Source organism: Neofelis nebulosa, chromosome X, assembly GCF_028018385.1.
Source record: "Neofelis nebulosa isolate mNeoNeb1 chromosome X, mNeoNeb1.pri, whole genome shotgun sequence".
In the NCBI taxonomy this organism is placed as follows: Eukaryota; Metazoa; Chordata; class Mammalia; order Carnivora; family Felidae; genus Neofelis; species Neofelis nebulosa.
The window spans coordinates 41,442,184-41,468,791 of NC_080800.1; the positions used below are offsets into that span (position 1 = coordinate 41,442,184).

The window sequence follows — 26,608 nt, forward strand, 5'->3', positions numbered from 1 at the left end:
GCCACCTGTTTCTGTATGGCCTGTGAGCTCAGAATGGTTTTTACATTTTTAAATGGTTGAAAAATGAAGAATAATATTTCATGATGTGAAAATTATATGAAATTCAAATTTCAGTATTATAAAGTTTTATTGGAACAGAGCCATGTTCATTTGTTTATGTGCTGTCTGTGACTGCTTTCATGCTACAATAGCAGATTTAAGTAGTTGCAACAGAGACCATATGGTCCATAAACTCTAAAATATTTGCTAGCTGGTCCTTTCCAGAAAAAGTTTACTGAACCCTGATTTAAACTCACTTCCCAGCCTGGCCTTTCCATGCAAGATGGTTTCTACTCAGGAGGCTTGAAATTCCCAAACAATTTGTTAACAAGTCTGTATATTAAAGAGAGTAAGGGGCGCCTGGGTGGGTCAGGTTAAGCATCTGACTCTTGGTTTCGGCTCAGGTCATGGTCTCATGGTTCACGAGATTGAGCCCTGCATCGGGTGCTGTGCTGACCGTGTAGAGCCTGCTTGAATTCTGTCTCTCCCTCTCTCTCTATCCCTCCCCCACCCAAAATAAATAAATAAATAAATAAACACTTAAAAAAAGTGAAGAGGGTAAGCCTGCTTCCTGGTAATAGAGATAACTTGTGGCTGACAATGGAAATACTTCTCTGAGTGGCAGGAACCTACCTAGGTAAATTCATATTTTCTTCCTCTTTTTTCTCTCATGCATTTTGGAGACTTTGGAAAAGAGTTGATTGACCTCCAGCCTCCTCATCTGGTCACAGGGAATTCATGAGGCACATGATGTGTCTTGATTTTTAAGAAACAAGCTTTAAAATGACAAATGACTGAGATGAAGACGGTCTTTAAGAAAGTACAGAAAAGTTCATGTGCTCCAACTTTTGGTATCTCTTTTTTAAAGACAAAGATTTGTTGGGGATGAGGAGAAGCAGTAAAATATGTAGGCTATGTTCTTTTTTTCTTCTGATTATATTTTGTTTACTCAGTCTCTAGATAGATACGGCTGTAGTCACTGGACTACTGAAATGTGGCAGAGGAGAAAGATATGCGAGGTGAACAGACTTGAAGGGAAGTTTTGTTTCCACAACACTGAAGCAGCAGTGGATTGAATCGTTTCGTAGAGAGGGGTGAATTCTGAATTAAACCATAGGCAGTAGACTCAAATGGCCTCAGCCTGGAGGTTAGTATTTAGTTTACCCTAAAGCAGAGCTAATCAGCTCAAGAAACACATTAATGACATTCCTAATTTCTGTTTAAGGAACAGTTTAGGAGGTTCTTTGCCCACATGGGCAGGACTTGACCCTAAAGGATGCAAGAAGTGTTCTGCTCTGGTCTGACCAGTGACCTAACTCAGATGTCTGTCTCTGTTAATGGCTCTAAAGGATATTTTCCTGAAAGCCTAAGGGAGCTGGACTTTCAGATGTTTCTTTACTTAAGGATTACTTCCAAATACCATCATGGATTTATCCTCCTTGATTTTATCTCAGTCCTTCTTGAACCTGTTTACATTTTCATTCTGTTCCACTTCTTGAACTGGTGAGTTCTCGAAGTTCCCTAAGCATTGCTCAAAGTCCTGCTTTCTTTTTGATAAAAATTGCCTTTAGGTTTCAAAGAGTGCCCCTTTGTTACTTTTATTCTGTGATAGGGTGAATGAACTCAAGCCAGTCGTTTCTAAGGATAAGACCCTTCTTGAGTCTTATCTATTTTTGCTTCATCCTTTTAGAGCAAGATTTCTCAACTTTGGCAGTATTGACAGTTTGGGCCAGATACATCTGTGCATTATAAGAGACTATCCTGTGGGTTGTTGGATGGTTAGCAACCTCCCTGGCCTCTAGCCCCATAGATGCCGGTAACACCTCCCCCCCTTCTGACTCATGACAACCAAAAATGTCTCCAGATATTGCAAAGTTTTGTGCTTTTTGGACTACCTTTATAATATGAAGACTTCTCTTGGGGCACCTGTGTGGCTCAGATGGTTAAGCACCTGGGTCTTGATTTCAGCTCAGGTCATGATCTCATGATTTGTGAGATTGAGCCTCCTGTCCGGATCTGTGCTGACAGCACAGAGCCTGCTTGAGTTTCTCTCTTTCCCTCTCTCTCTGCCTCACTCTCTCCCTCTCTCTCTCTCTCTCTCTCTCTCTCTCTCTCTCTCTCTCTCCCTCTTTCTCTCTCCCTCCCTCCCTCCCTCTCTCTCTCTCTCTGTCTCTGTCTCTTTTTCAAAATAAATAAACTTTAAAAAATATGGAGGCTTCTCTATCCAATTGATTGTATTATGCTTTTCTGGATTTTTCCCAGCTCTGGTTAATGTCCATTTTGAATGACAGCGACAGCTATTTTTATAATCTCAGTGTTTCAGGTCAGCTGTTATCATTTGTGGGCGGCATGAGAGACAGATACCTTGAAATCTTAGAAGTTTTTTTTTTTTCAAATAATAAATGTACTGTAAAAATGTGGGCAATGGAAAAAATTGGAAAGACTGTTTTTACCACCCCAAAATCCAACTTTAATTTTACTAATGTAACTAATGTTAGTAAATTGGTTTATGGCCTTCATCTATTTTCCATATATTTTATTTCATAGATGTAATCTCTCCATAAAAACCAATATTTATACTGTTTTTTCCACTTAACGTTTTAACCTAAATGTTTCCCTTTATACCATGTTTAAGTGATTGAATGAAATATGATAATATGCTTTTAATTATTCCTCTTTCGTTTGATAGCTAGGTTTCATTTATTTTTATTATAGGGTTTTTTTAATTTTTATTTATTTTTAAGAGACAGACAGAACATGACCTGTGCCAAAGTTGGATGCTTAACTGACTGAGCTACCCGGTGCCCCTATTGTAGAATTTTAATGGACATCTTTGTTCATAATCATTTTCTGTGTTTTGGATTATTTTTCAAAGATGAATGTTAGAAGTAGAATTCCTGGGTCAAAGGGTGTGAATATGTTTAAAGCAGAACCTCAGGTTATTTTTAAACTCCTACATGGCCCCACAGAGGGTAGTGAAAAGGAGTCCCTTGCACTGACCATGCATTTCAAAAGCCTGTCTCCTGGGCATATAGAAGGAAAGGGCTGTGTTTAAGCTAATCACTTTTCCTTGCCTGCCTGCTCTTCTATGAGAATATTAATGGGGAGTCAAGTAGCCACCAAACCACAGACTTAGATTCCAGTTCCAAATAATCCCAGTTGGGTTGGCTTCCAGACAGTGCTCCTTTAAAAGGAAGTTTCACCCAAGGAAGGCATTTACTTTATACATTTATATTTTGCCTGGCTTGCAGTCACTGTTAAAATAAATCAGCATGCTGTTAATCATTTTGGTTGAGATTGTAGTAGGAATAAGATCTGAAAACTGCCGTCAAATTACCACTCCCAAGGGTGCAAAGTGAGGCCTGGTGCACATTTCATTTCTGCCAAAACAAAGGAATACTCATTGTGGGAGGTAAGGAAGAAAAGAATGCCTTTATAAAGGCTCTACCCTGCAAAGAGGGCTAGGAAATAAACAGCTGAATAATATATCCAAAAATAAGACATTGAGGCACATCATGAAGTTACTCAAGATTGCACTGTACTTACTTATAATTTTGCTTAACAAATAATTTTATTTTGAAGTGCTTTTAGGGGCGCCTGGGTGGCTCAGGCGGTTAAGCATCCGACCTTGGCTCAGGTCACGATCTCATGGTTTGTGCGTTCGAGCCCCGCACTGGGCTCTGTGCTGACAGCTCGGAGCCTGGAGCCTGCTTCAGATTCTGTGTCTCCCTGTCTCCCTGCCTCTCTCTCTCTCTCTCTCTCTCTCTCTCTCTCTCTCTCTCTCCCCCCCCCCCAATAATTAAACAGACAAACAAATATTGAGGTACTTTGCAAAGTATACCACTTTATTTTAAAAAAAAATTTTTTTTCAACGTTTTTTATTTATTTTTGGGACAGAGAGAGACAGAGCATGAACGGGGGAGGGGCAGAGAGAGAGGGAGACACAGAATCGGAAACAGGCTCCAGGCTCTGAGCCGTCAGCCCAGAGCCTGACGCGGGGCTCGAACTCACGGACCGCGAGATCGTGACCTGGCTGAAGTCGGACGCTTAACCGACTGCGCCACCCAGGCGCCCCGAAAGTATACCACTTTAATGAAGATCTACAAGTTATCTTGAGTGTGGGTGCCTACAAGCAGAACCTGGGACAGTATTTGAACGTACATGATTTATTGAGGGGGAGTGCTCTCAGGAGAAACTGATAAAGGAGTGAGGCCGAGAGGGTAGGGAAGAAGGAGCTAAAGTAAGGATATGGTCCTAGCAAAGTCTAGCCTTATCATGTTTTGGTTAGAGGGGGGAAGATACAGAACAATTATTGACTGCTTGGCGCCCTGGGGAGGGAGACTGGGAGAGGATAATCTCCCTGACAGACTCCTGCACTTGGGAGGGGGACAGCTGTGAACCATCAGCAGCCAGTAGGCAGTAGCTGGGAGATGGATATGTTAGCTAGGTAAAGGGGATCTGGGTGGGGCACCAGAGCATCTACTACTCTTTTGAATGTTTATTTTGTACAAGACACTGTGCTAAGACTTGGGAGTAAGAGATGAATGTGACATAGTCCCAGCTTTTTCTTTTTTTGAGAGAGAGCCAGCAAGCGAGCTAGCACGAGTGAGGGAGAGGGCCGGGGCCGGCGGGGAGAGAATCTCAAGCAAGCCTCCACACTCAGCACGGAGCCCGACATGGGGCTCGATCCCAAGACCCTGGGATGATCATAACCTGAGCCAAAATCAAGAGTCAGATGCTTCACCGACTGAGCCACCCAGGCGCCCCAACATAGTCCCAGCTTTTAAGATGGTTGTGGTCTAGTGGCAGGACTGACCATGTAAAGAATATTTACAGTGTAAGTAAGGTGCTTTTTACACTGATAAAAGCATGCACGGAGACTGGAATAGAAAACAAAGGAATGCATAATTGTGGGAGAGGGATATCTGGAGAGCTTCACTGAAGGGATCCAACAAATGGGTAGGACCAGGTTGGGAGACCTGGTCAGGGTTAACAGAGAAGGAACTGTAGACAGAAGGAAGAGCTCCGTGCAAAGCTGGCAAGTATGAAATAAGAAGTGTTCATGGAATCACGTTGGGCCTAGAATGTGCTGGGGGTAAGGGAGCAGCAGCTGAGGAGGCCTGATAGATTGGATCTGGAGTATTGACTGTGGGCCTCGAAGGTCACGCTGAGGAGGCTGGGCTGAGAAGGGGCAGCCTTCCTGCTGTCATCCACCCAGCCTGCCTAAGGTCTCAGGGTCAACTGGGGAGTGCCCAGGCCTGATATACCTGCCAGCATTGCCCTCTGGTGGCCATGTGGCTCCAAGCATGTCCCTTAAACATTTTTGAGCCCCAACTTCCTCATCTGTAAAATGGCTGGTTGATGGTAATATTTATAGGACTGTTGTGATTAGAAATAATAAGACAGATCTAAAGACTTACTATCATTGTGCTGCATTTACTGTTCTTTGTAATTTTCCTACAGTGATTAAAACAGTGCTGTCTCAGAAATGGATAGATTGATCCGTGTATACTATAACAGCGCAAACCAAAAAATTTTGCTTGCTTTATTTTTTTTTCTAAAAATCATTAACAGTTCACTTTCTTATTTCCCAGGACTGGTATTACTGGTGTTAGATAATCTGTTTCCTAGACTCTGTATTGATAATTTAGGATTTTTTTTGTTTTCCATCTTTCATAAAGAGTGAATGTTACCGTAATAGTTTTATAAAACAAAATTCGGGGGACAAAACATAAGAGACACTTAAATATAGAGAACAAACTGAGGGTTTCTGGATGGGTTCTGGGTGGGTAGATGGGCTAAATGGATAAGGAGCATTAAGGAAGACACTTGTTGGGATGAGCACTGGGTGTTATACATAGGGGATGAATCATTCCTGATTCCTGGAATCTACTCCTGAAATCATGATTGTATGCTAACTAACTTGGATGTAAATTTAAAAATAAGCAAAAAAAATTTTAAAAACCCACAAAATTTTGTAGATTCTTAAAAATTTTCACCTCCCTCAGTCATGAACAGTTTGATAACAAACTCAAAGAATAGGATATTACAGAAAATGGAAATTACTCTATTGTACACCTGACACTAATATAACACTGTATGTTAACTGAAATTAAAATAAAAACATAAATACATACATAAAAACATTAATTCATTCATTACTTAATGAAAAGAAAATGGAAATACTGTTTTAGCCAAAGTTTCTAAGACCAGAATGTCAGATGAGAGGAATATCTTTCTTACAAGAAGTCGTGGGTCTCCTAAAACTCAGGGAAGTGAGGAGAGAGGGTACGGTCCATGCTCAGTTGGCTTTCTTCACTGAGAGTTTATGGAGAATAAAACTATTTCTTCTATGGTATATGCTACCTTCGATTCCAGTATGAGTTATCCATCTAGAGGTAATGTTTAATAGACATAGAATATTTCTATTGCTAACTCTTGTTGACTCTGCCTAAAAATTCTCATTCGTAAAATGTTACAATAATTTTTAAAGGTTTTTTTTTTACTTTTTTTTTTTTTTTTTTTTTTGAGAGAATGAGACCACACAAGCGGGGAAAGGGCAGAGAGGGAGGGAGACACAGAATGTAAAGCAGGCTTCAGGCTCTGAGCTGTCAGCATGGAGCCGGATGCGGGGCTCAAACTTGTGAACCGCGAGATCATGACCTTAGCTGAAGCTGGATGCTTCGATGCTGATCCACAATCCACCCAGGCACCCCAATAATTTTTAAAGGTTTTAAAAGCTTTTGTGAGGTATAATTGACATACTATAACATTCTTGCATTTTAAGGATACAATTCAGTGAGTTTTAGTATATTTACAGGGTTTTGCAATCATCACTACTGTCCAATTTTAGAATACTTCTGTCACCCCCCCCCAAAAAAAAAATTTGTGCCCATTTGTAGTCAGCCTGCATTCTCACTCTCAACCCTAGGCAACCACTGCCCTGGACATTTGGTATAAATGGAATCACATAAGTGATCTTGTGTTTATGACTTCTTTCGCCGAGCATACTGTTTTGCTAGGTTTTTTGTTTTTTTTTTTTACATGTTTTATGTAGCATGTATCTACACTTTGTTCCTTTAAAAGAAATTTTAATGTTTTTATTTGTTTTTGAGAGAGAGAGAATGGAGGGAGAGTCAGAGCACGAGCAAGGGAGGGGCAGAGAGAGAGAGGGAGACACAGAATCCGAAGCAGGCTCCAGGCTCTGAGCTGTCAGTACAGAGCCCGACGCAGGCCTCGAACTCACACACCGTGAGATCACGACCTGAGCTAAAGTCGGGTGCTTAACCGACTGAGTCACCCAGGTGCCCCTTATATGGCTACTTTGAAGTCTTTACCTGTTAAATCTGATATCTGATGGCTGTCACAGGCAGTTTCTGTTGCCTGCTTTTTTTTCTGGTTTATAGGTCATAGGTTTCCTGTTTCTTTTCATGTCCCGTAATTTTTTGTTGGCAACTGGACATTTTAGATAACATAATGTAGCAACACTGGGTATTGGCACCCCCCCACCCAAGGCTTTTTATTGTTATTTGCTTGTTTACTTCTTTAAGGATAGGCTAGATTATTTTACTGAAGTCTGTTTACTCCCCACCTTTGCCCTGCAGTGTAGGTCTTGATGTTGTTCCTTAGAGGTGCAGCCTTTGGTATGCCCCAGTTACCTGGGGACAATACTGGTTTTGACAGGGCTCTTGTTGACAGTCTTTTTCCTCACCACACCAGGCTGTTAAGTTGAAGTACTTACTGTCTGATTGTTCTGTTGTTTTTAATAATACCCTGGGACATAAATTGCTACGCAAACTGATCCAGTCAAGTTAGGGCTCCTTTGAAGGGATAGTTCCTGAGATAAGTATTGAGATTTTTTTCTGACCCCAGGACTGTTCCTCCCAGCTGAAGTCAGCTCCACTGGGGAGAGATTTGGAGCCCTCTCTTCTGTGGTCTGCCTCTCTCCCTGGGAAAAATCTCTAAGCCATAGCTCTAGGATAGAGAGTGGGGAAGATGATGTACTTCCCTCTGAGTGGCAGCCTCAGGTCTCCTAGGTTTGCCTCTCCTGACTCGATGAGCTGGAGTCAGGGCAGTTGGAACCTCTGTATTCTCAGTGGCACCACACCCAAGGCATAGCCTCCATCCCACGAGTGGGGGAAGAAGAAAGACCCAGCCATTCAGCTACTCTTGTGTAGAACTTAACCTCAGCAACAGGTAGCCGGGGCAGGGTGAAAAATGCTGACATCCTGCTCCTCCCAGGAAGAAAGCCTTCCAAGTGGGAGCTGGAGGAAAGGGAGCTCTGTGTTCTTGGCCGTACCAGTCTGGTATGAGATCTGTGCTGAGAAAGGGGGTGAAGGAAAGTGGTTCTAGGTCCATATACCACAAATTCTTTCTTTACTTACTGAGTTTTAGTTGATTTTCTTTAATAAGTGCTGCTTTATTTGCTGTATGCCCTTTGAGCCATTTCCAGGGATTTTTAAATGAATAGTTTTTTGCTTCTTTTTTAAGTAATTTTCACCAGTTTCACTGTGGAGTGGGTTGGTGAAGCTCTTCACACTGCATGGGCTTCCTCCTAAGAATTATATGTGGCCTCCCCAGTCTTTGGTACCTTCTGTATTGGAAAATGTGATAGAAATGCCAGAAACGGAACTCTTTTAGCTTTTTAACGTGCACTTTTGTATCTGTTACTCTTGATTGCTCATGGTGGCCTTGTACTTGGGTTTCTATCTCCTTGGTAGATGAGTGGCTCGAAAGCAGTAGTCCTGACCTTTATTCCTTGTGGAATCATGATTGCCCCTAATAGCATCTTGTATACTGTGGCACATAAAAGAACGTCAGTTACTGGTTGTATCACTGTCTTTTCTTTTCTTTTCTTTTTTTTTTTTTTTTTTTTTTTGATACTTCTTTTGTAACTTTCAGTGCCTTCCTTTTTTCTTATACTCTAGTGCTGGTATGTTCCCAGAAAAGTGGTGCCTCTTTTTTATCTGCCATTGGCCACACACACACAAGGAAGGGCACTGAAGGTTTAGTCAAAACCATTCTCCATTTGTCACAGTATAGGAGCTTTTTAACAACATTCCTTGTGATGTATAGATAGATATAATTTTAAAATAGGCTAGTTCTTTGGGGGACGGAGACAGGGAGAAAAGAGGGAAAAGGGGCAGACAGAAGAGCAGTGTAGTTGTGCTCTTAAAGGTGGGACATGCCTCACTTGTTGACCTTGGCCCTTGACAGCTCTGCCTTGCAAATGCTTTTTCCTTTCTTGCTCCTCCTGGACTGGGGTTCCCTGGCTGGTGATGGCCCCATGGCTATCCCCGCTTTTGGGTAGACAGTGATGTGGTCACATCTGAGGCTCCAGCCGATTCTAGACCATTAATCCATTGCTGCATGGGCTTCCTCCTAAGAACTATATGTGGCCTCCCCAGTCTTTAGTATCTTCTGTATTGGAAAACGTGATAGTAATCTTCTCCCATCACTGTAGGTCATTTGAGGATATTCTTGACAGAAATCATTTGATTTGTGTGATTTGCCTGCTACTGCTTCTTGAGATCTATAGGGCAGTGTTGACTGCCCCCTGGGATGGATGTCGTGTGTATTGACTGTTTTATTCAGTGTTGTTCTCTTTCCCAGGATGCTCCAGGATGAAACGCCATAGAACTCTCAGCAGCAGTGACAGTTCAGATGACTGTGAGTAGAACTGGCCAACAGGTGGTAATCTCTGTATCTATACTCTTTGAGGACTTATTCTTTGACTTAAGCTCTTTCATGTTTCTTTCAGTGGTTAAAAAAAAAAATGTTTCTAGGAAGGAAAGCTTGGGGTATTATTTTTCTTATTTAAATTTCATTAGAAATAGATAAGTTAGGTGGGAGGATTGGGTTTTTTGTGGCATATTGCATTTTTTTTCACTTTTCATTTACCAAAACAACAGAAGCCAAATCTAATAATGATTTAACAGTGCTTTTCTGGAAAGGACAAAAAAATATGGGAGCATAAATTGAGGGCCCCACAAGTCTAATTGTAACTCAGGTATTAAAGGTTTGATGGGATGAATCATCATTTGTAAAAGGCAACAACCTCATTAACAGTAGCATTTGGGGGAGGGCTGAAGGATACAGATTACTTGCCTCACATTTTTAGGTTTTCCAGTTGCTTTTGCAGATATTGTTTCTCCAGGTGGAACATGAATCATGTTATTCCAAAATGTTATGAGGTATGATTACACCCAATCAAATCTCCTCAGCATTAACAGTGTCAAAGCTTTTACATGCTGGGAGGTCATCTATAAATGTCGTTAAACTCCATTATGAGTCTTTCTTGATTGCAATTTAACTGTTTTCTTCAGTGGTATGAGATCACTGTGCTCTTCTCCATTAATACCTTTCATATTCTCTTGGATGACATTGAGTTATATGACATTTAGTAATATCAGCAAATAAGAAGTCTCAGTATTTTTTTTCTAATTATCTTTTTCAGGTCCTTCCACTTCCTTTACTCCCAGCTCAATGTATAGGAGCAAGTCAAAAATTCCAAAAGAACACAAGAAGCCTGCTGAGGTGAGATCAGATATTCAATTTTTAGACGTATGCCTGCATACCTCCAATGCCCAGATCCTGGAGATGTGAGGATTAAGCTATGTGCCAGTGGACAGACTTGTTTTCCTATGAACTTTTTGGTTTTTAAGAAAGGTTCCATTTTCTTTTCCCTTTGGGAAAACCGTAATCTTCACACTGATTTCATTTTGGTGATGACGCTTTTAAGTACCTGGCTTTAGAATATAAAACCTTCCCTAACCAAGAATTCAAAGGGAAGCCAGAGTTGGGGAATTGGGAAGGACCCAAAGATCTGGTCTGTGATTGGAGAGAGCTAAATTGGCAGGTGGGAGGCCGTGCAAGTAGAGATTGATAAAGAGGTGATGGATGGAGAAGGGAAGGACTAGGTTGAAGATCTGGGCTGTGGGCTTTGATGGGTCTTTACAGCCTTCAGATGGGTCTTTACCCTCCAGCCCAAGGAGAATGGATCACTCCTTGCGAGGCTGGTCATCTTCTGCCCCAAGGACAGCAAAGTGCCAGGGTTGCACTTGGACTTGGTTTAGTGGATCCTACAGACTTTCCTCTGTGGTAATTAAATGATGAGAAACTGACATTGTGTCTTCACTTCTATGAGTAGACTTCCTTAGCTGCAAAGGAAAAGGAGTGTATTAGTTAACTGTTGCTACATTACAAATTATTACAAAATTAGTGGCTTGAAGGGGCACCTGGGTTGTTCAGTCGGTTAAGCATCCAACTCTTGATCTCGGCTCAGGTCATGATCTCACAGTTTGTGAGTTCAAGCCTCACATCAGGCTCCACACTATCAGTGCAGGGCCTGCTTGGGATTCTCTCTCTATCCCTCTCTCTCTACCCCTCCCCTGCTCATGCTTGCTTGCTCGCTCAGGTGCGCTCGCTCTCTTCTCGCTCTCTCTCTCTCTCTCAACAAATAAACTTTAAAAAAAAACTTGAAGAAAAAAATTAGTGGCTTAAACAGCACGCATTTATTATCTCAGTTTTTGTAGATCAGGAGTCTGGGCACAGCATCCCTAGGTTCTCTGTTCAGGGTCTTTCAAGGCTGCCATCAGTGTGCTGGTTGGGCTATGTTCTAGAGGTTCTACCAGGAAAGAACTCACTTCCAAGTTCATTTGGATTGTTAGCGGAATTCATCTCCTTGCAGCCAGAGGACTGAAGTCCTTGGGGGTTTTTTGCTGGCTTTTGATGGAGGATTACCCTCTGCTCCTAGAGACTCATAGTTTTTTACAGTGTGGCCTTCTCCATACATAGTCTCAAAACATGGCAGCTTACTTTTTCAGAGCCAACAAGGGGAGAGTCTTTTGCTCCAGTCTGCTAAGACTGAGTCTTATATGACATAACATAATCATGGAAGTGATATCCCATCCCATTTGCCACATAACATAACCTAGTCAAGGGAGTGACACTCCATCATGTGTGACATATCCTATTGATTAAAAGCAAGTCACAGGTTCCACCTACCCTTACGCAAGGTAGGGGAGGGGCATCGCTTTAGGGTGTCAGCCCTAAAAGAGCATTTCTTTCTTCCTTTCTCAGTGGTCACTTTTCATTTCCATCTTTTGCTTGGGATCTTTCTGGGCACAGTAAAATATCAGAGTATATTTATATGGATCCGTTTCATGCAGAAAAACTTGGAGTAAAATGCATATAAACAGAAGCAGAGGAGTCTTCGACTATAGAATGGTGAGAAAGAAACTTTGCTACTTTTCCATTTAGACAGCCAGTCCTAGAGCATGAAGTGACTCTCTAGTTTTGGGTCTTGAGTCCTCATACCTCCAGTTCAGCGAGAATAGCAGTCTTTTATTGCAAGGGATAGGGGTCCTGGGCTACTGGAAGCAAATTTTTGACTTTATATTTCACATTCTACTATAAAAGAGAGAACCTGATATTGTAAAACAAAATGAGCTTTGGCATTAGAAGAGAATGAGTCCATGTTTTGCTTTGCTGGCTTATTTCATCTTGCTGAAATAATTTGTTTTGTCATAAAACACAGACATTATTTATCACAACTACCTCTCATAGCTACCGTTTATTGAAATTTTATGTGCCAAGAGCTTTATATTAGAGATTCTGATTGTTTCCCAAAATTAAGCAATTTATAAGAATCTCCTTGGGTGATTTTAAAATTTTTATTTAATTACTTCATTTAAAAATTTAATTTTATTTAATAACTTTATTTAAAATTTTTATTTAAAAATTTCATTTAAAAATTTTATTTAATAACTTACCTATATCAGTATGGACTCACGTATATTTATTTTATACTTTGGGCTATAATCCAATAGTACATAATTTATTGTGTTGCTCAAATTGTTTCATAAATCAGTGAAATCATCTCTTATTTTTCTCTTCAATTCCATTGGTTTCTGTTCTTATTTTTATTATTTTCTTCCTTCTTGCTTTAGGTTTACTTTGCTCTTTTTCTAGATTCTTCAAATGGGTGCTTAGGCTATTTGAAACTTTTCCTCTTTTCTAATGTAAGAATTTTAGTTCTATAAATTTCCCTTTAAATTTTTTTAATGTTTATTTTTGAGAGAGACAGGGAGAGAGGAGAGAACGAGTGGGGGTGGGGCAGAGAGAGAGGGAGACCCAGAATCTGAAACAGGCTGCAGGCTCCGAGCTGTCAGCACAGAGCCAGACGCTGGGCTTGAACTCATGAACTGCGAGGTCATGACCTGAGCCGAAGTAGGATGCTTAACTGACTGAGCCACCCAGGTACCCCTGTGAATTTCCCTTTAAACACTTCTTTAGCTGCGTCCCATTAATTTTGATATGTTTTTAGTATATGTGCTGCCAAAGCAAGCACAATTCTGACATGTTTATTTTCATTTTCATCCAGTTCAGTGTAGTTTTTATTTTCCTTGAGACTTCCTCTTTGACCCATGGCTTATTTAGAAGTATGCTGTTTAATTTCCAAGCATTTGGAGACTTTCCTGCTATCTTTCTGTTAATTGATGTCTAGTTTGAGTCCATTTTTGATGGAGAACATAATCTGTACAGTTTTACTTCTTTTACATTTGTCAAAGTTGGTCTTAAGGCTAAGGATATGGTTTATCTTGGTAAATGTTTCATGGGTACTTGCATGCTGTTTGTCGTGCTGTTGTTGAGTCCTACTGGATGTCAGTGTTCTTCTCTATCCTCACCGATATTCTGCCTAGTAGTTTTATCTATTGTTTAGAGAGGGTTGTAGGAGTCTCCAACTGTAATTATGGATTTGTGTATTTCTCCTCTCCGTTCTGTCAGTTTTGCTTCATATATTTTGAAGCTCTTTTGTTAGGTGTATTCATATTTAGGACTGCCATCTCTTGGTAAATTTAGCATCACTTAATGTCCCTCTTTGTCTTTGATAATTTTGTTTGCTCTGGGGTCTGCACTATCTATATTAATATAGTTTTTGGCTTTCTTTTGATTCATGTTTACATTGTATGTCTTTCCATCCTTTTACTTGTAACTTCTACATATGGTTATATTTGAAGTGAGTTTCTTATAGATGATGTATAGTTGGGTCATTTTTTATTTTTATTTATTTATTTATTTTTTTCAATATATGAAGTTTATTGTCAAATTGGTTTCCATACAACACTCAGTGCTCATCCCAAAAGGTGCCCTCCTCAATACCCATCACCCACCCTCCCCTCCCTCCCACCCCCCATCAACCCTCAGTTTGTTCTCAGTTTTTAAGAGTCTCTTATGCTTTGGCTCTCTTCTACTCTAACCTCTTTTTTTTTTTTCCTTGATCCACATAAGAGTGAAACCATATGGTATCTGTCTTTCTCTGCATGGCTTATTTCACTTAGCATCACACTCTCCAGTTCCATCCATGTTGCTACACAGGGCCATATTTCATTCTTTCTCATTGCCACGTAGTACTCCATTGTGTATATAAACCACAATTTGTTTATCCATTCATCAGTTGATGGACATTTAGGCTCTTTCCATAATTTGGCTATTGTGGAGAGTGCTGCTGTAAACATTGGGGTACAAGTGCCCCTATGCATCAGTACTCTTGTATTAGTTGGGTCATTTTTTAATCCACTCTTTCAATCTCTGTCTCTTAATTGGAATATATAGGCCACTTAATATAATTTTAGTGTAACTTTTGGTATGATTTAGTTTAAGTCTGCCATTTTGTTGTTTGTTTTCTATTTGTTCTCTCTGTTTTTTGTCTTCCTGTGGATTACTTGAATATTTTTTTGAATTCCATGTTGATTTTTCCATAGTGGTTTTGAGTGTATATCTTTGTGTAGATTTTTTTAATATTTGAATTTTTTAAATATTTATTTTTGAGAGAAAGAGAGCGTGAACAGGGGAAGAGAAGAGAGAGAGGGAGACACAGAATCCTAAGCAGGCTCCAGGCTCTGAGCTGTCATCACAGAGCCCGACCAGGGCTCGAACTCAACAAACTGCAAGATCATGACCCAAGCCAAAGTTGGATGCTTAACCGACTGAGCCACCCAGGCACCCCTTTGTGTAAATTTTTGTTAATGTTGATTTATTTTTGAGAGCGAGAGAGCTTGCATTAATGGGGGAGGGGCAGAGAGGGGGGGGCAGAGGATCAAAAGTGGGCTCTACCCTGATGAGAGGCTCAACCTCACAGACCATGAGATAATGACCTGAGCCAAAGTCGGACGCTCGACTGAGCCACCCAGGTGCCCCCCTATTTGTTCTGTCTGTTTTTTGGTTCCTCTGTTTTATTTTCTGTCTTCCTGTGGGTTACTTGAACATTTTTTTGAATTCCATGTTGATTTTTCTGTAGTGGTTTTGAGTGTATATCTTTGTGTAGATTTTTAGTGGTTGCTCTCGGGAAGCAACCTTTAAAAAGGAAAACCTTTTCAACGTGGTCTCGCCATTTTATCACTTCAAATGAAATACAGAAAACTTAAGCACTGGGGCACCTGGCTGGCTCTGTTGGTAGAGCATGTAACTCTTGATCTCAGGATCATGAGTTCAAGCACCACATTGGGTGTGGAGCCTTCTTAAAAAGGAAAACAGAAGAGGAACCTTACCACCATCTAGGTTCATTTATCCACCCCCACCTTTATAATATAATTGTCTTAAATATTTTCTCTACATACTTTGAGAACCGTACTAGGCAGTGTCATAATATTTGCTTCATCCAACGAACATCATTTATAAAACTCAAGAGGAGGATAATCTATTATATTTACCTGTATTTTTACTCTTGTTCTTCCTTTTTCCTGATGTCCCAACTTTCCCTTTGTTCATTTCCTTTCTGTTTGAAGAACTTCCTTTAGCCATTCTTTTAGGGTCAGGATCACGTCTCCTGGTTTTCCTTAATCTGAGAATATCTTGGTTTCACCTTCATTCCTGGAAGATATATTCACTTGATATAGAATTCTGGTTTGACAGTACTTTCTGCACTTGAAAAATGTGCTGCTTCTTTGTGGCCTCCCTGGTTTCTGGTGAGAAATCTGTTCTCATTCAAATAGTTGCCCCCTGCAGGTAATCAGTCATTTCCTTTCCAGTTGCTTTCAAGACTGTTCTTTGTCTTTATTCCCAAAGTTGGATTATGATGTGCCGGGACATGGATTTCTTTTGGTTTATCCTGTTTGGAGTTTGATCACCTTCTTGAATCTAAGTTTATGTCTTCTGCCAGTTTGAGGCAATTTTCAGCCATTTTTTCTCCATCTATTTTTTTCAGCTCTGTCTGCTTTCTCCTCTTCTTTTGGGTCTTCAACTGCGTGAATGTTAGATCTTTTGTAATTTCCCCCCAGGTCCCTCAGACTCTTCTCTTTTTTTCAGTATATATTCTTTCTTTTGATCAGATTGGGTAATTTCTCTTGTTCACTGATTCTTTTTGTTCTGTGAATTCCATTCTTCTATTGAGCCTCTCATGAGATTGTTATTTCAGTTATTGTGTTATTCCATTTCACATTTTTTATTTGGTCATTCTTTACATCCTGCATTTCTCTGCTGAAACTTTCAGTTTGTTTCAAAAGTGTTTGTTTAATTTCTCACTGAAGCATTTTTATGATGGCTGCTTTAAACTCCTCATCGACGATTCCAGCTTCTGTGTCATCTCGGTATTGGTGTCTGTTGATTGTCTCTTCTCATTCCTAGTTCTTAGTATGATGAGTGATTTTCTTTTGTGTTCTGGACTTTTTTGGTATTACATTATCAGACAGGAAGTCTTATTTAAATCTGTTTTAGCAGGCCTCCATAGTAACCAGGCCAGTGGGGAAGTGGGGTGCTGACTCTACCACCAGTTTCAGAATTTCTAGACTTCTATCTTCTGTTATCTCTCTAGGAAGATGGTCCTGTTATCTCTCTGGAACAGGGGACACGTGTCTCCCTACAACCTGGTGGGGGTGGAAATCCCTACCTTGTTGCCTCTACTGATAGCAGGGCGAGTGGTGGTGGTCAGGGGTACTGCATTACCAGTGGATGCTGGGGACGGCGCTAGTGTAAGAGAGTGTTTGAAATTTGTTATTGCTGTGGGCACCAGAGACTTCCCTAATTCTTCTGGTGACTTTGTTTTTGTCTCTTGTCTTGGATTACAGTCTTCTGTCTGTGCTCATCCTCCGAGAGATTCTGTCTTTTACAGCTCTCCCAGCATAAGCCACTGTTATTATCGCTGGAGGCTCAAGCATGGTGGTAGAGTACTGGGGAGAGACATTGTTCTCTAACCTTCTGATTATATCTCAGTCTTTGAAATGGGTAGCGGTCCCGTTTCTGGGGTGAGATGGGGGAAGCGTACTTTAGGGGTAGAGCCTTTTTTTTTTTTTTTTTGCCCTTGCCTCCTGTTCCCCTGTCTGCCTATAGCAGGTAGCCTCTGGAATTCTGTCTCTGTCCTTAGAATTCTCCCTCCTCTAGATGAAGGCTTCTTTCCCCCGCCCCCTACGTTGTAGGCTGAGGTTGGATGCTTTTCCCTTCCCCCTGGCACTAGTGAAATTACATCAGTGCCATCACCTGATATCCTTCCCCTGCAGGTGAAACTTTTTGTTCAGCAAGGGAGCCAGGACACAGAGCACCAGAGACCTAGACAGCACCACTGGGGGAGCTTTCTCCAGGTTTCCCACCATCCTCCCTGTGAGAGTCTAGTTGGGTTTCTAGGGAAAAAAGCTTACAAGAGGGTTGGAACCCCCCCCCATGACTATAGCCCCCAGGAACTTCATTCTCTCTTGGTTGTCCCCACTTTGCTCACAGCAGTTCGTCAAAATTTCTGGGTTAAATGTTTCTGCTGTGGCTTCTGCCCCAGGGAAGCAAATGCTCCTGTCCTGTGTCTCCCTGCAGGCATACCCATCCTTCCTTGAGTTGGCCATTTGTCCTGTGACTCATTTCTCTAGGGGACTTACCAAAAAAAATCGTTAATTTGCTGCCTGTCTTGCCTTTTTCTCCTTGTGAGGATGGGAGTTTCTTTTTTTCTGACTGAAGCCTTATGTTTGTAATGGGAGTTTGTCATTGAAATGCAGTAAAAATGATTGTTTTCACTGGGGCTTAATTGGCTGCATTAATAGATACATATTTTCTTTGATGCTTAGTGCTTCAGTGAGATTCTGGTGTATGACCACCCCTGGTTTATCCTCTAGAGAAGAGTTTCCTAGGGGTGTGTGAACGTATGGTTCGGGGGCTTTCTTTGGTAACTTCTGCAACTTGTATGCAGATTTTTAAGGGTATGTTTTTAGTGTGTGTGTGTGTGTGTGTGTGTGTGCGCACACGCACACGTGCACGTGCGTGCTAGTAGCCTTCATCTGGTTCTCAAAAGGGCCTGTACTCTTAAAGGTGTTTTTTTTTTGTTTTTTTTTTTTTTAAATTTTTTTTTTTTTCAACGTTTTTTATTTATTTTTGGGACAGAGAGAGACAGAGCATGAACGGGGGAGGGGCAGAGAGAGAGGGAGACACAGAATCGGAAACAGGCTCCAGGCTCCGAGCCATCAGCCCAGAGCCTGACGCGGGGCTCGAACTCACGGACCGCGAGATCGTGACCTGGCTGAAGTCGGACGCTTAACCGACTGCGCCACCCAGGCGCCCCTTAAAGGTGTTTTTAAAAAGCCAGCTTTGGGGCTCCTGGATGGCCCAGTCGGTTACGCGTCGGACTCTTGGTTTCGACGCAGGTCATGATCTCACATTTTTATGAGTTCAAGCCCTGCATCCGGCTCTGTGTTGGCAGCACGGAGCCTGCTTAGGATTCTCTCTCTCTTCCTCTCTGTCTCTGCCCCTTCCCCACTTGTGCTGTCTCTCTCTCAAAAACTAAATAAACTTTTAAAAAAATAAATAAAAAATAAACAAAAAGCCAGTTGTTATAGAAAGAGCACATTGTACCAGATGACTAATTTGAATGTATTAAAAAGTCTTCTTTCTCAAAAGCCAGGATATTTTTACATATATTAGTCTGACTGGTCTATAAAACATGTCAACCTATCTTAAAGGATTGATAGCATATCATCTGTAGCTCTGGAGTCTCATTTGTGTGTCCAGGACTTTCATAGCAACAGAGCGAAAGCTCGCATATTTTAACTCCGCAGAGAACACTGCAATACCCTCAAGTAGAGCCTGTTTACACCCCTTTACCTGTATTTCTAGCATGCTTGATTCTTTGGTTTTCTGACCCACAGGAGACAAAAACTACCAAGCTTGCAAATACACACTTACTGTACAAGAAAGGGATAGTGAGGGATGGGAGAAACACTTGCAGAGTAAATCTCAGATGTCATCTTGTGTGTGCAGGTGGCCCCGGTCTCCAACCCAGACTCAGTTGCTCCCCCGCGTCCATTACCAGGATGCATACGCCTCTGTTTGGCAGTGGGCGAGGGGAGTGATCAGACCTTCCTGAGCTGCCCCAAAGCACTTCGCTTTATGGTAATTGATGTTTCCGTTGATGTCAACCCCAAGCCATCAAAATGTCCTGTTTGTTCTTTATAAGAAAACGGAGAAGTATTTTAAACTATTTAAAAAACATTTCTGTGAAGAACTATTTACATGGTCTTTAAAGTTTTCAACTTAGAAATTGAATAAGCTTTGCTCCATTGGAAAAACTAGCATGGGACACAGTGTCTTGAACAGTACAGGCTACTTCATCATCATATAAGAACGAGAGCTTGGATTCTTTACCAGGTTTTCTCTGCCTCAAGTGGTCGATTCTTTTAGATGACCTACACATCTTTTTTTTCACCCTAAGATTGTATAATTCTAAGAAAATCCCTTACAGCTAACTCCTTTTGATTAAATACAGTTAACCACGCGCTGTTGGGGGGTCTCATCTGTTTGTGGTCATTTATGTATAGTTTCAGATTTCAGTGACTATGAATCACAACTGGTCCGTTTCTTTGCTACATTCACATGGACCAGGCAGTTTTCCCGTTTGTGTCATACAGGAAGTAAATGTTTTTTTGGCTTTTCCTCTAAAAAATGTCACCGAAATGTTCAGACTGGCTGTGCTTTAAGAAACTGCCCGCTGAGAGATGTTAATGAGAGCAGTAAAAGCCAGAGCTGTCCATGAAGGACATTTTCATTTTGTGGCTGTGGCAGGTTAAGCATTGATATTCTAATTGAATTCATAGTGAGGCCTCCTTTGTTTCTGCAAGCATCCGAGAGGCCAAGATGTACATGCCCTGTTAGACTTGGCCTAGCTGCTGGGGCTGTATGTTAGCCCGTGAATCCCCTCTTTGACCATAAATGAGTAGATATCTGGTAAGTACAAAGGTTTTTTGTCTCAGGCACTTTTGGGGAAACTACCAGTGCATATAAAACAGGCATACAATTAAGAACTTCTAAAACTTCTCAACTTCATTACCTAGGTCAGTGTCAGCATCTAGTTCCTTCATTCGTAATCTTTCATTTGGCATCAAACACCAGGTTGTATTTTGTGAAGTTCTGTGTTACCTTGTGGCCCGTAGAGTGTTTTCTGAAGTTTTTGATGGGCCTCTTGCTTGGGAATCCTGTCTTTGGGAGCCAAACCATGCACGTTTTAGTTGAGCTGTGAACTCTCATCTCCTTTATCCCATCGATGATTACTTTATGAACTAGATAGATAGGAGAACTCAGCTACATACTTCTTTCTGCTTTTGGAAGCAAAGCTGAGACTGTGATGATGATAATAGAATAATAACCGCAGCTAGACTTTGTTTAGCAATTATCATGAGTCCAGTAACACGCTAAGCCCTTTACGTAAACTCATCCATTTACTTCTTATAACAAGTGTTCTTATTACAAGGTGTTTTTATTATCCCCATTTTAGAGATGAGTGAACTGAGGCCCAGAATTTAAATAACTTGTCCCAAATCAGTTGGTGAATCCAGTAGACCAGTCTGGGTAGACTGTTCCTGGTCCCATCTTACTTTCTTTAAACTTTTTTTTTTTTTTTTTTTTTTTTTTTTTTTTTTGAGAGGGAGAGAGAGAATGCCAAGCAGGCTCCGCACAGTCAGCACAGAGCTGGACGCGGGGCTCAGTCTCATGAACCGTGAGATCGTGACCTGAGCCAAAATCAAGTCGAATGCTTAACTGACTGAACCACCCAGACACCCCCATATTCCATTCTTTGAAGACTTTTAATTTCATTTTTTTTTTTTTTTTTAATTTTTTTTTTTCAACGTTTTTTATTTTATTTTTGGGACAGAGAGAGACAGAGCATGAACGGGGGAGGGGCAGAGAGAGAGGGAGACACAGAATCGGAAACAGGCTCCAGGCTCCGAGCCATCAGCCCAGAGCCTGACGCGGGGCTCGAACTCACGGACCGCGAGATCGTGACCTGGCTGAAGTCGGACGCTTAACCGACTGCGCCACCCAGGTGCCCCTTTTAATTTCATTTTTGACTATATAAAACATTTGCCTGGTTCAGACATCCAACTGTGACCTAAAATACGTTCAGAGAGGTCCAGCTTTGGTCTGTTTCTCATCCCTATTTTCTCCCCCCTCCTGAGAATTAACCATTTTTTTTAAAAAGCTTTTCATTTATCCTTTTATTGTTTCTTTATGAAAGTACATACAAATATGTGTATATGCGTGTGCCTCTGTGTGTGTATAAAACGCACACCTCTACCCAGGATACGCTAAAGCTATTTTGTTTGCCTGTATTCATTAAAAAAAATTCCTTTTCTTATCAAAAGCAGATTCATGAGACCAGTTTGGTAAATATATTTCATATCACTTTGCAGATATCTTCCTAAGTACTGAACTTGCATTCCTATCCCTTCTTCGGCATTTTATGTTCTGCCTCATGCTTGGGATATTTCTACAGCAAGATAAAGCAGACTCTTGCACTCTGCCTTGAGTAAAAATGCTTCTCTGGAAACCTTGGGTCTGATGCCATTTAATCTGGCTAGCTTATAAAATTGAAATCAGGCTTATCATATAAGTCTGCTATTTTTCTCTAAAAGTGAAAGGAAAATTATAATAGTCATTAGATTCAGCCTTCATTTGCTTAAGGAAGATAGGTATGAATTGATTGGTGTTCCTGCAGTCAGGTTTCCAGACTTCACAGAATGTCTGTTCCCTGGAGGTTTGGTATTTCTGAAGCCGTGGACAAGGGCCAGATTTCGCTGGCCTCTGCTTTTATATCGCTTTGTCTAAAGTCTTCAAGTTACTTTTTTCTGTTTGGTAAACATGTGTATTAGTTTCCTGGGGCTGCTGTAACAAATCACCACAAACTGGGTGGCTTAAAACAACTGGAATTTATTGTCTCACAGTTCTGAGGCCAGAAGTCCAAAATTGGCCAGGCTATTAGGGGAGATTCCATCCTTTGCCACTTCTAGGTTCTGATGACTATCAGCATTTATTGACTTGTGGATCAGTGAGTCACTCCAAACTCTGCCTCCCTGGTCACACTGCTTCCTCCTGTTCTGTCTTAAATCTGTCTCTGCCTTTCTCTCGTAAGAACACTTGTCATTGGATTTAGAGCCCACCCAAAAATTCTGGGATGACCTCTTCATCTCAGAGTCCTTAAATTATTTATGTCCGCAAAGATCCCTTTTCCAAATAAGGTAATATTCACAGGTTCCAGAAATTAGAATGTAGGCATATCTTTTGGGGGGCCACCACTCATCCCACTACAATATGTTTCCAGGCTACTTAGGAAACTACAGGACAGATGTTCATAAGCAGTTACATCAAGTGTAAAGATACAGCTTAAGCTATATGGTTAGATGGTGTGACATATATTAAGTCCGAAGCATGATTTGCAAATCAGTTAATTTATTTTGCGAAGTGTATCACATGGAAAACAATGAAATATTTTAGGAGGTTGAAAATACTTAGCTTTAGTATTCTTTCCAGATCTAACATAGGATTTCCCACAGCACACTCTCTCCCAAAGACAGTAGTTTATTAGCACAATTGTAAATTGTCACCGCTCCTTAACCACTGGCTCATTAAAGGCTCTGTAGTCATTTATAGAAATGGATCAGTGTTCAGGAAAATGGTGATTGAGATTTTCCCCCTAGCCATGCAGAACACTAAGCTCTATGCAGAACACGCTAAATGGATATGTCTGTGATCCTCTCTTACCCCCTTATACAAAGAACTTTGTAATAAACCACCAGTTTTTTTTTTTCCTGTAGACAGCTTTCTCCCTGCACAGCACCCAATTATCTTTAATTGGCTAAGATTCTTGGTAGGTAGGTCATTTTGTTGCCACCTGGCCACTAGCATGAAGTTTAAGGTTGGTTTCCTTCTCTACTTTGCTCAGAGCATATTAATCCTAAATCATCCCTAAGTGAAAGCAACAGGCGTTTGCAGGGTTCTCCCTGTAAAGTAGCAAATGGAATGAGTCTTTATTCGTTTAAATGGCATCATTTGATTATGTGATAATTCAGTCCTATACTCTGAAATGTTGTCAGTTTAAGCAGAAGTGCACCAACAGAGAATTAACTGCTTTATTAGATCACGCTCTGTGCCTCTACTTCACGTTACACAGAATTTGAACAGCGCTTCTCCTCAGAGAACCTTTATTAGCATTAAAGGCTAAAGTGGAGGCGCCTGGGTGGCGCAGTCGGTTAAGCGTCCGACTTCAGCCAGGTCACGATCTCGCGGTCTGTGAGTTCGAGCCCCGCGTCAGGCTCTGGGCTGACGGCTCCGAGCCTGGAGCCTGTTTCCGATTCTGTGTCTCCCTCTCTCTCTGCCCCTCCCCCGTTCGTGCTCTGTCTCTCTCTGTCCCAAAAATAAATAAAAAACGTTGAAAAAAAAATTTTTTTTAAATAAATAAAGGCTAAAATGTTTGATTGATAGCATGTTTTTCCTTTGACCTTCCAGAAATTTGCACATGTTTACCTTCAGCCTGCCAGTGGTTGGTTGAATATTTTTAGAATTAGAAATTAGTAGATGACGTATAGACCAGTGTATGTATACTTTTATGTAAAAGTATATTCCCTCATGGCTTAGACCTCAACTGGGCCTTCATCACTGAAATCGTTGCCAGCTTAGCTTACGATCTCATGGCATGCTTTTTTCTGTTGTTGAAAAGGCAGAATCACAAAGCTTAGGCTTCCATGGCCATTTAAGTTATGTTTCCAGGCTGGTAAGCATATTTCTGTGCCCCTTAGTCGCCCAGGGACCCTTTCAACCAGAGGATGACAGTACATCAAACTTTAGATGGATCATGGTTCCCATATTGTCAGTGCCTAATTGTACTTAGGGTACAGAAAATGAGCTATGAAGAATCTCTTTGTTTCCCTGAGTCCAAGTTGTAGCTGTACTCCTATGATCATCCTCTATCTCTGTCCTTTGAAATTATCACGCGGCTAGGGCTCCCTTGCCAGGGATAAGGTTAAGGCTCGTGCTGGGATCCTCTTGGCTGCCACAGTAGACATTTCATTCCTATCCTCCTCACCTCTGAGGAGTTCACTGAGAGCAATAAAAACTGATAAACCAGATAGTAAAAGGTTAAAAAAGACAATGAAACTAAGGGCATTTTTTAAAGATCTAAGTACAAAGATAACAAATAGAATAAAAATATGAACCTTAAATGCAAAAAAAATACTGTAATTAAAAGAGCAAAGAATACGCATCTGGTAGAGAAAGATGCACAAGGAAATATAACACATGTAATTATCAAATATGACGGTTGAGACCAAACATCTGAGTCATGCCAGTAAATATGAATGGGCTTAACAGCTATTAAAGAAAAATATTATTTTGGCTCACAAAACAAGACGCAACTATATGCTGTATACAAAAATATACCTAAAACACCTACTCAGAAAGGCTAAAAGTAGAGATGGACAAAGGTATACCAGGAGGACGGTAGGAGGAGGAGTGAGCCTGATAGTAGACAAAGTAGAAATCAAGCCCCCAAAACAAAGAAGACTTTTTAACATTCTTTGAGTCTGTTTATTTTTGATAGAGATAGAGTGTGAGTGGGGGAGGGGGAGGGGCAGAGAGAGAGGGAGACACAGAATCCTAAGTGGGTTCCGGGCTCTGAGCTGTCAGCACAGAGCCTGACGTTGGGTTCGAACTCGCGAACCTTCGTGAGATCATGATCTGAGCCAAAGTCGGACGCTCAACCGACTGAGCCACCCAGGTGCCCCAAAGAAGACTTTTTAATGTTAAAAGCTACAACTTACCATGAAGATGTAACACTTTAGAGTATTTGTGCACTGAATAACCCAGCAACCACCTTTCTGGAGCAAAAACTATAGAAGAGTCAAGGAGACGTAGGTGGAAACACACCAACCATAGGGGGCTTTCATACACTTCTCTCAGTCTCAGATTAAGTGAACAAAAAAATGAGGAGATAGAAGATCTAAACAACTTAAGCAGTAAGGTACATCTGATTAATATCTATCAAACTCTAACTCTTGATATTAGAGATAATAGACAATACACCTTCTCAAATGTCTGTGGTACACTTACAGAGTGATCAAATATTAAGTCACAAGGAAAAACATTTCCATTATGTAGACATGATGTAAACAAAAATTCTGGTCACAACGCAGTAAAATCAGAAATTACTAACAAAAACAGGAAGGTCCTTTCCTATGGAAACTTTAAAACCTATTAAACAACTCTTGGGTGAAAGGGGAAATACAAACCAAAATCATAGATTTTTTTAATTTTTTAATGTTTATTTATTTTTGGGAGAGAGAGAGACAGCACAAGCAAGGGAGGGAGAGCAGAGAGAGAGAGAGATACAGAATCCAAAACTGGCTCCAGGCTCTGTGCTGTCAGAACACAGCCCAATGCAGAGCTCGAACCCACGAACCGTGAGATCATGACCTGAGCTGAAGTCGGACGGTTAACCGACTGAGCCACCCAGGCGCCCCTGAAATCATAGATTTTTAAAAATAATGATTAGTTGAAAACATTCCATCTCAGATGTTTGTTCCATATCTTAAATTTATGATCAGAAAAAGGTGAGCATTGTTCCACCCACTCTTTTTTTTTTTAATTTTTTTTTTAATGTTTATTATTTTTGAGACAGAGACAGAGCATGAACGGGGGAGGGGCAGAGAGAGAGGGAGACACAGAATCGGAAGCAGGCTCCAGGCTCTGGGCCATCAGCCCAGAGCCCGACGCGGGGCTCGAACTCACGGACCGCGAGATCGTGACCTGAGCCGAAGTTGGACGCTTAACCGACTGAGCCACCCAGGCGCCCCTACCCACTCTTGATAAATCTTTAAATAAATATTAACTTAAGTTCTCAATGTTGCCATTGTTTAATTACAGTATACTAAATAAATATTATATTTTTCATTTTTTATATACACTTATAGCCAACAATAAGAGAGTTTCTAATATGTTGACCAAAATGTTTAAAGTGCATAGAAAAGTCATAATTACCCCATTAATTATTAATATTGCTTTTCACAGTTTCTATATGCACCATCATTTTTATGATCCCACACTTCTGTCCAAAGTAGACCTCCCTATACTTTGCAAGCCTCTGCAGAAATAAATTTGAAAAACTGGATAAGATAGATAACTCTTATGAAAATACAGATTACCAAACTTGACTCCATTAGACTAAGTAGAAAGCTTAAAGTGATCAATTTCCAAAGAATAAGTAGAGTATGTTATTAGGAACTACTGCACAATAAAAGCACCAAGTCCAGGGGCACCTGGGTGGCTCAGT

At 40.9% G+C, this 26,608-nt stretch overlaps 1 protein-coding gene across 8 annotated transcripts in view; it reads left to right on the forward strand.

Moving 5' to 3' along the window:
• JADE3 (jade family PHD finger 3) overlaps window positions 1-26,608 on the forward strand; it is a 138,039-nt gene that overhangs the window by 62,283 nt on the left and 49,148 nt on the right. For all 8 annotated transcript variants that reach the window (XR_009257346.1, XM_058714780.1, XM_058714779.1 and 5 more), the window contains 2 exons: window positions 9,652-9,708; window positions 10,496-10,575. Coding sequence is in view for 7 of the 8 variants with exons in the window: in XM_058714780.1 (XP_058570763.1) it covers window positions 9,663-9,708; window positions 10,496-10,575 (126 nt within the window). In the remaining variant the exon portion in view is untranslated. The remainder of the gene's footprint in view (window positions 1-9,651; window positions 9,709-10,495; window positions 10,576-26,608) is intronic.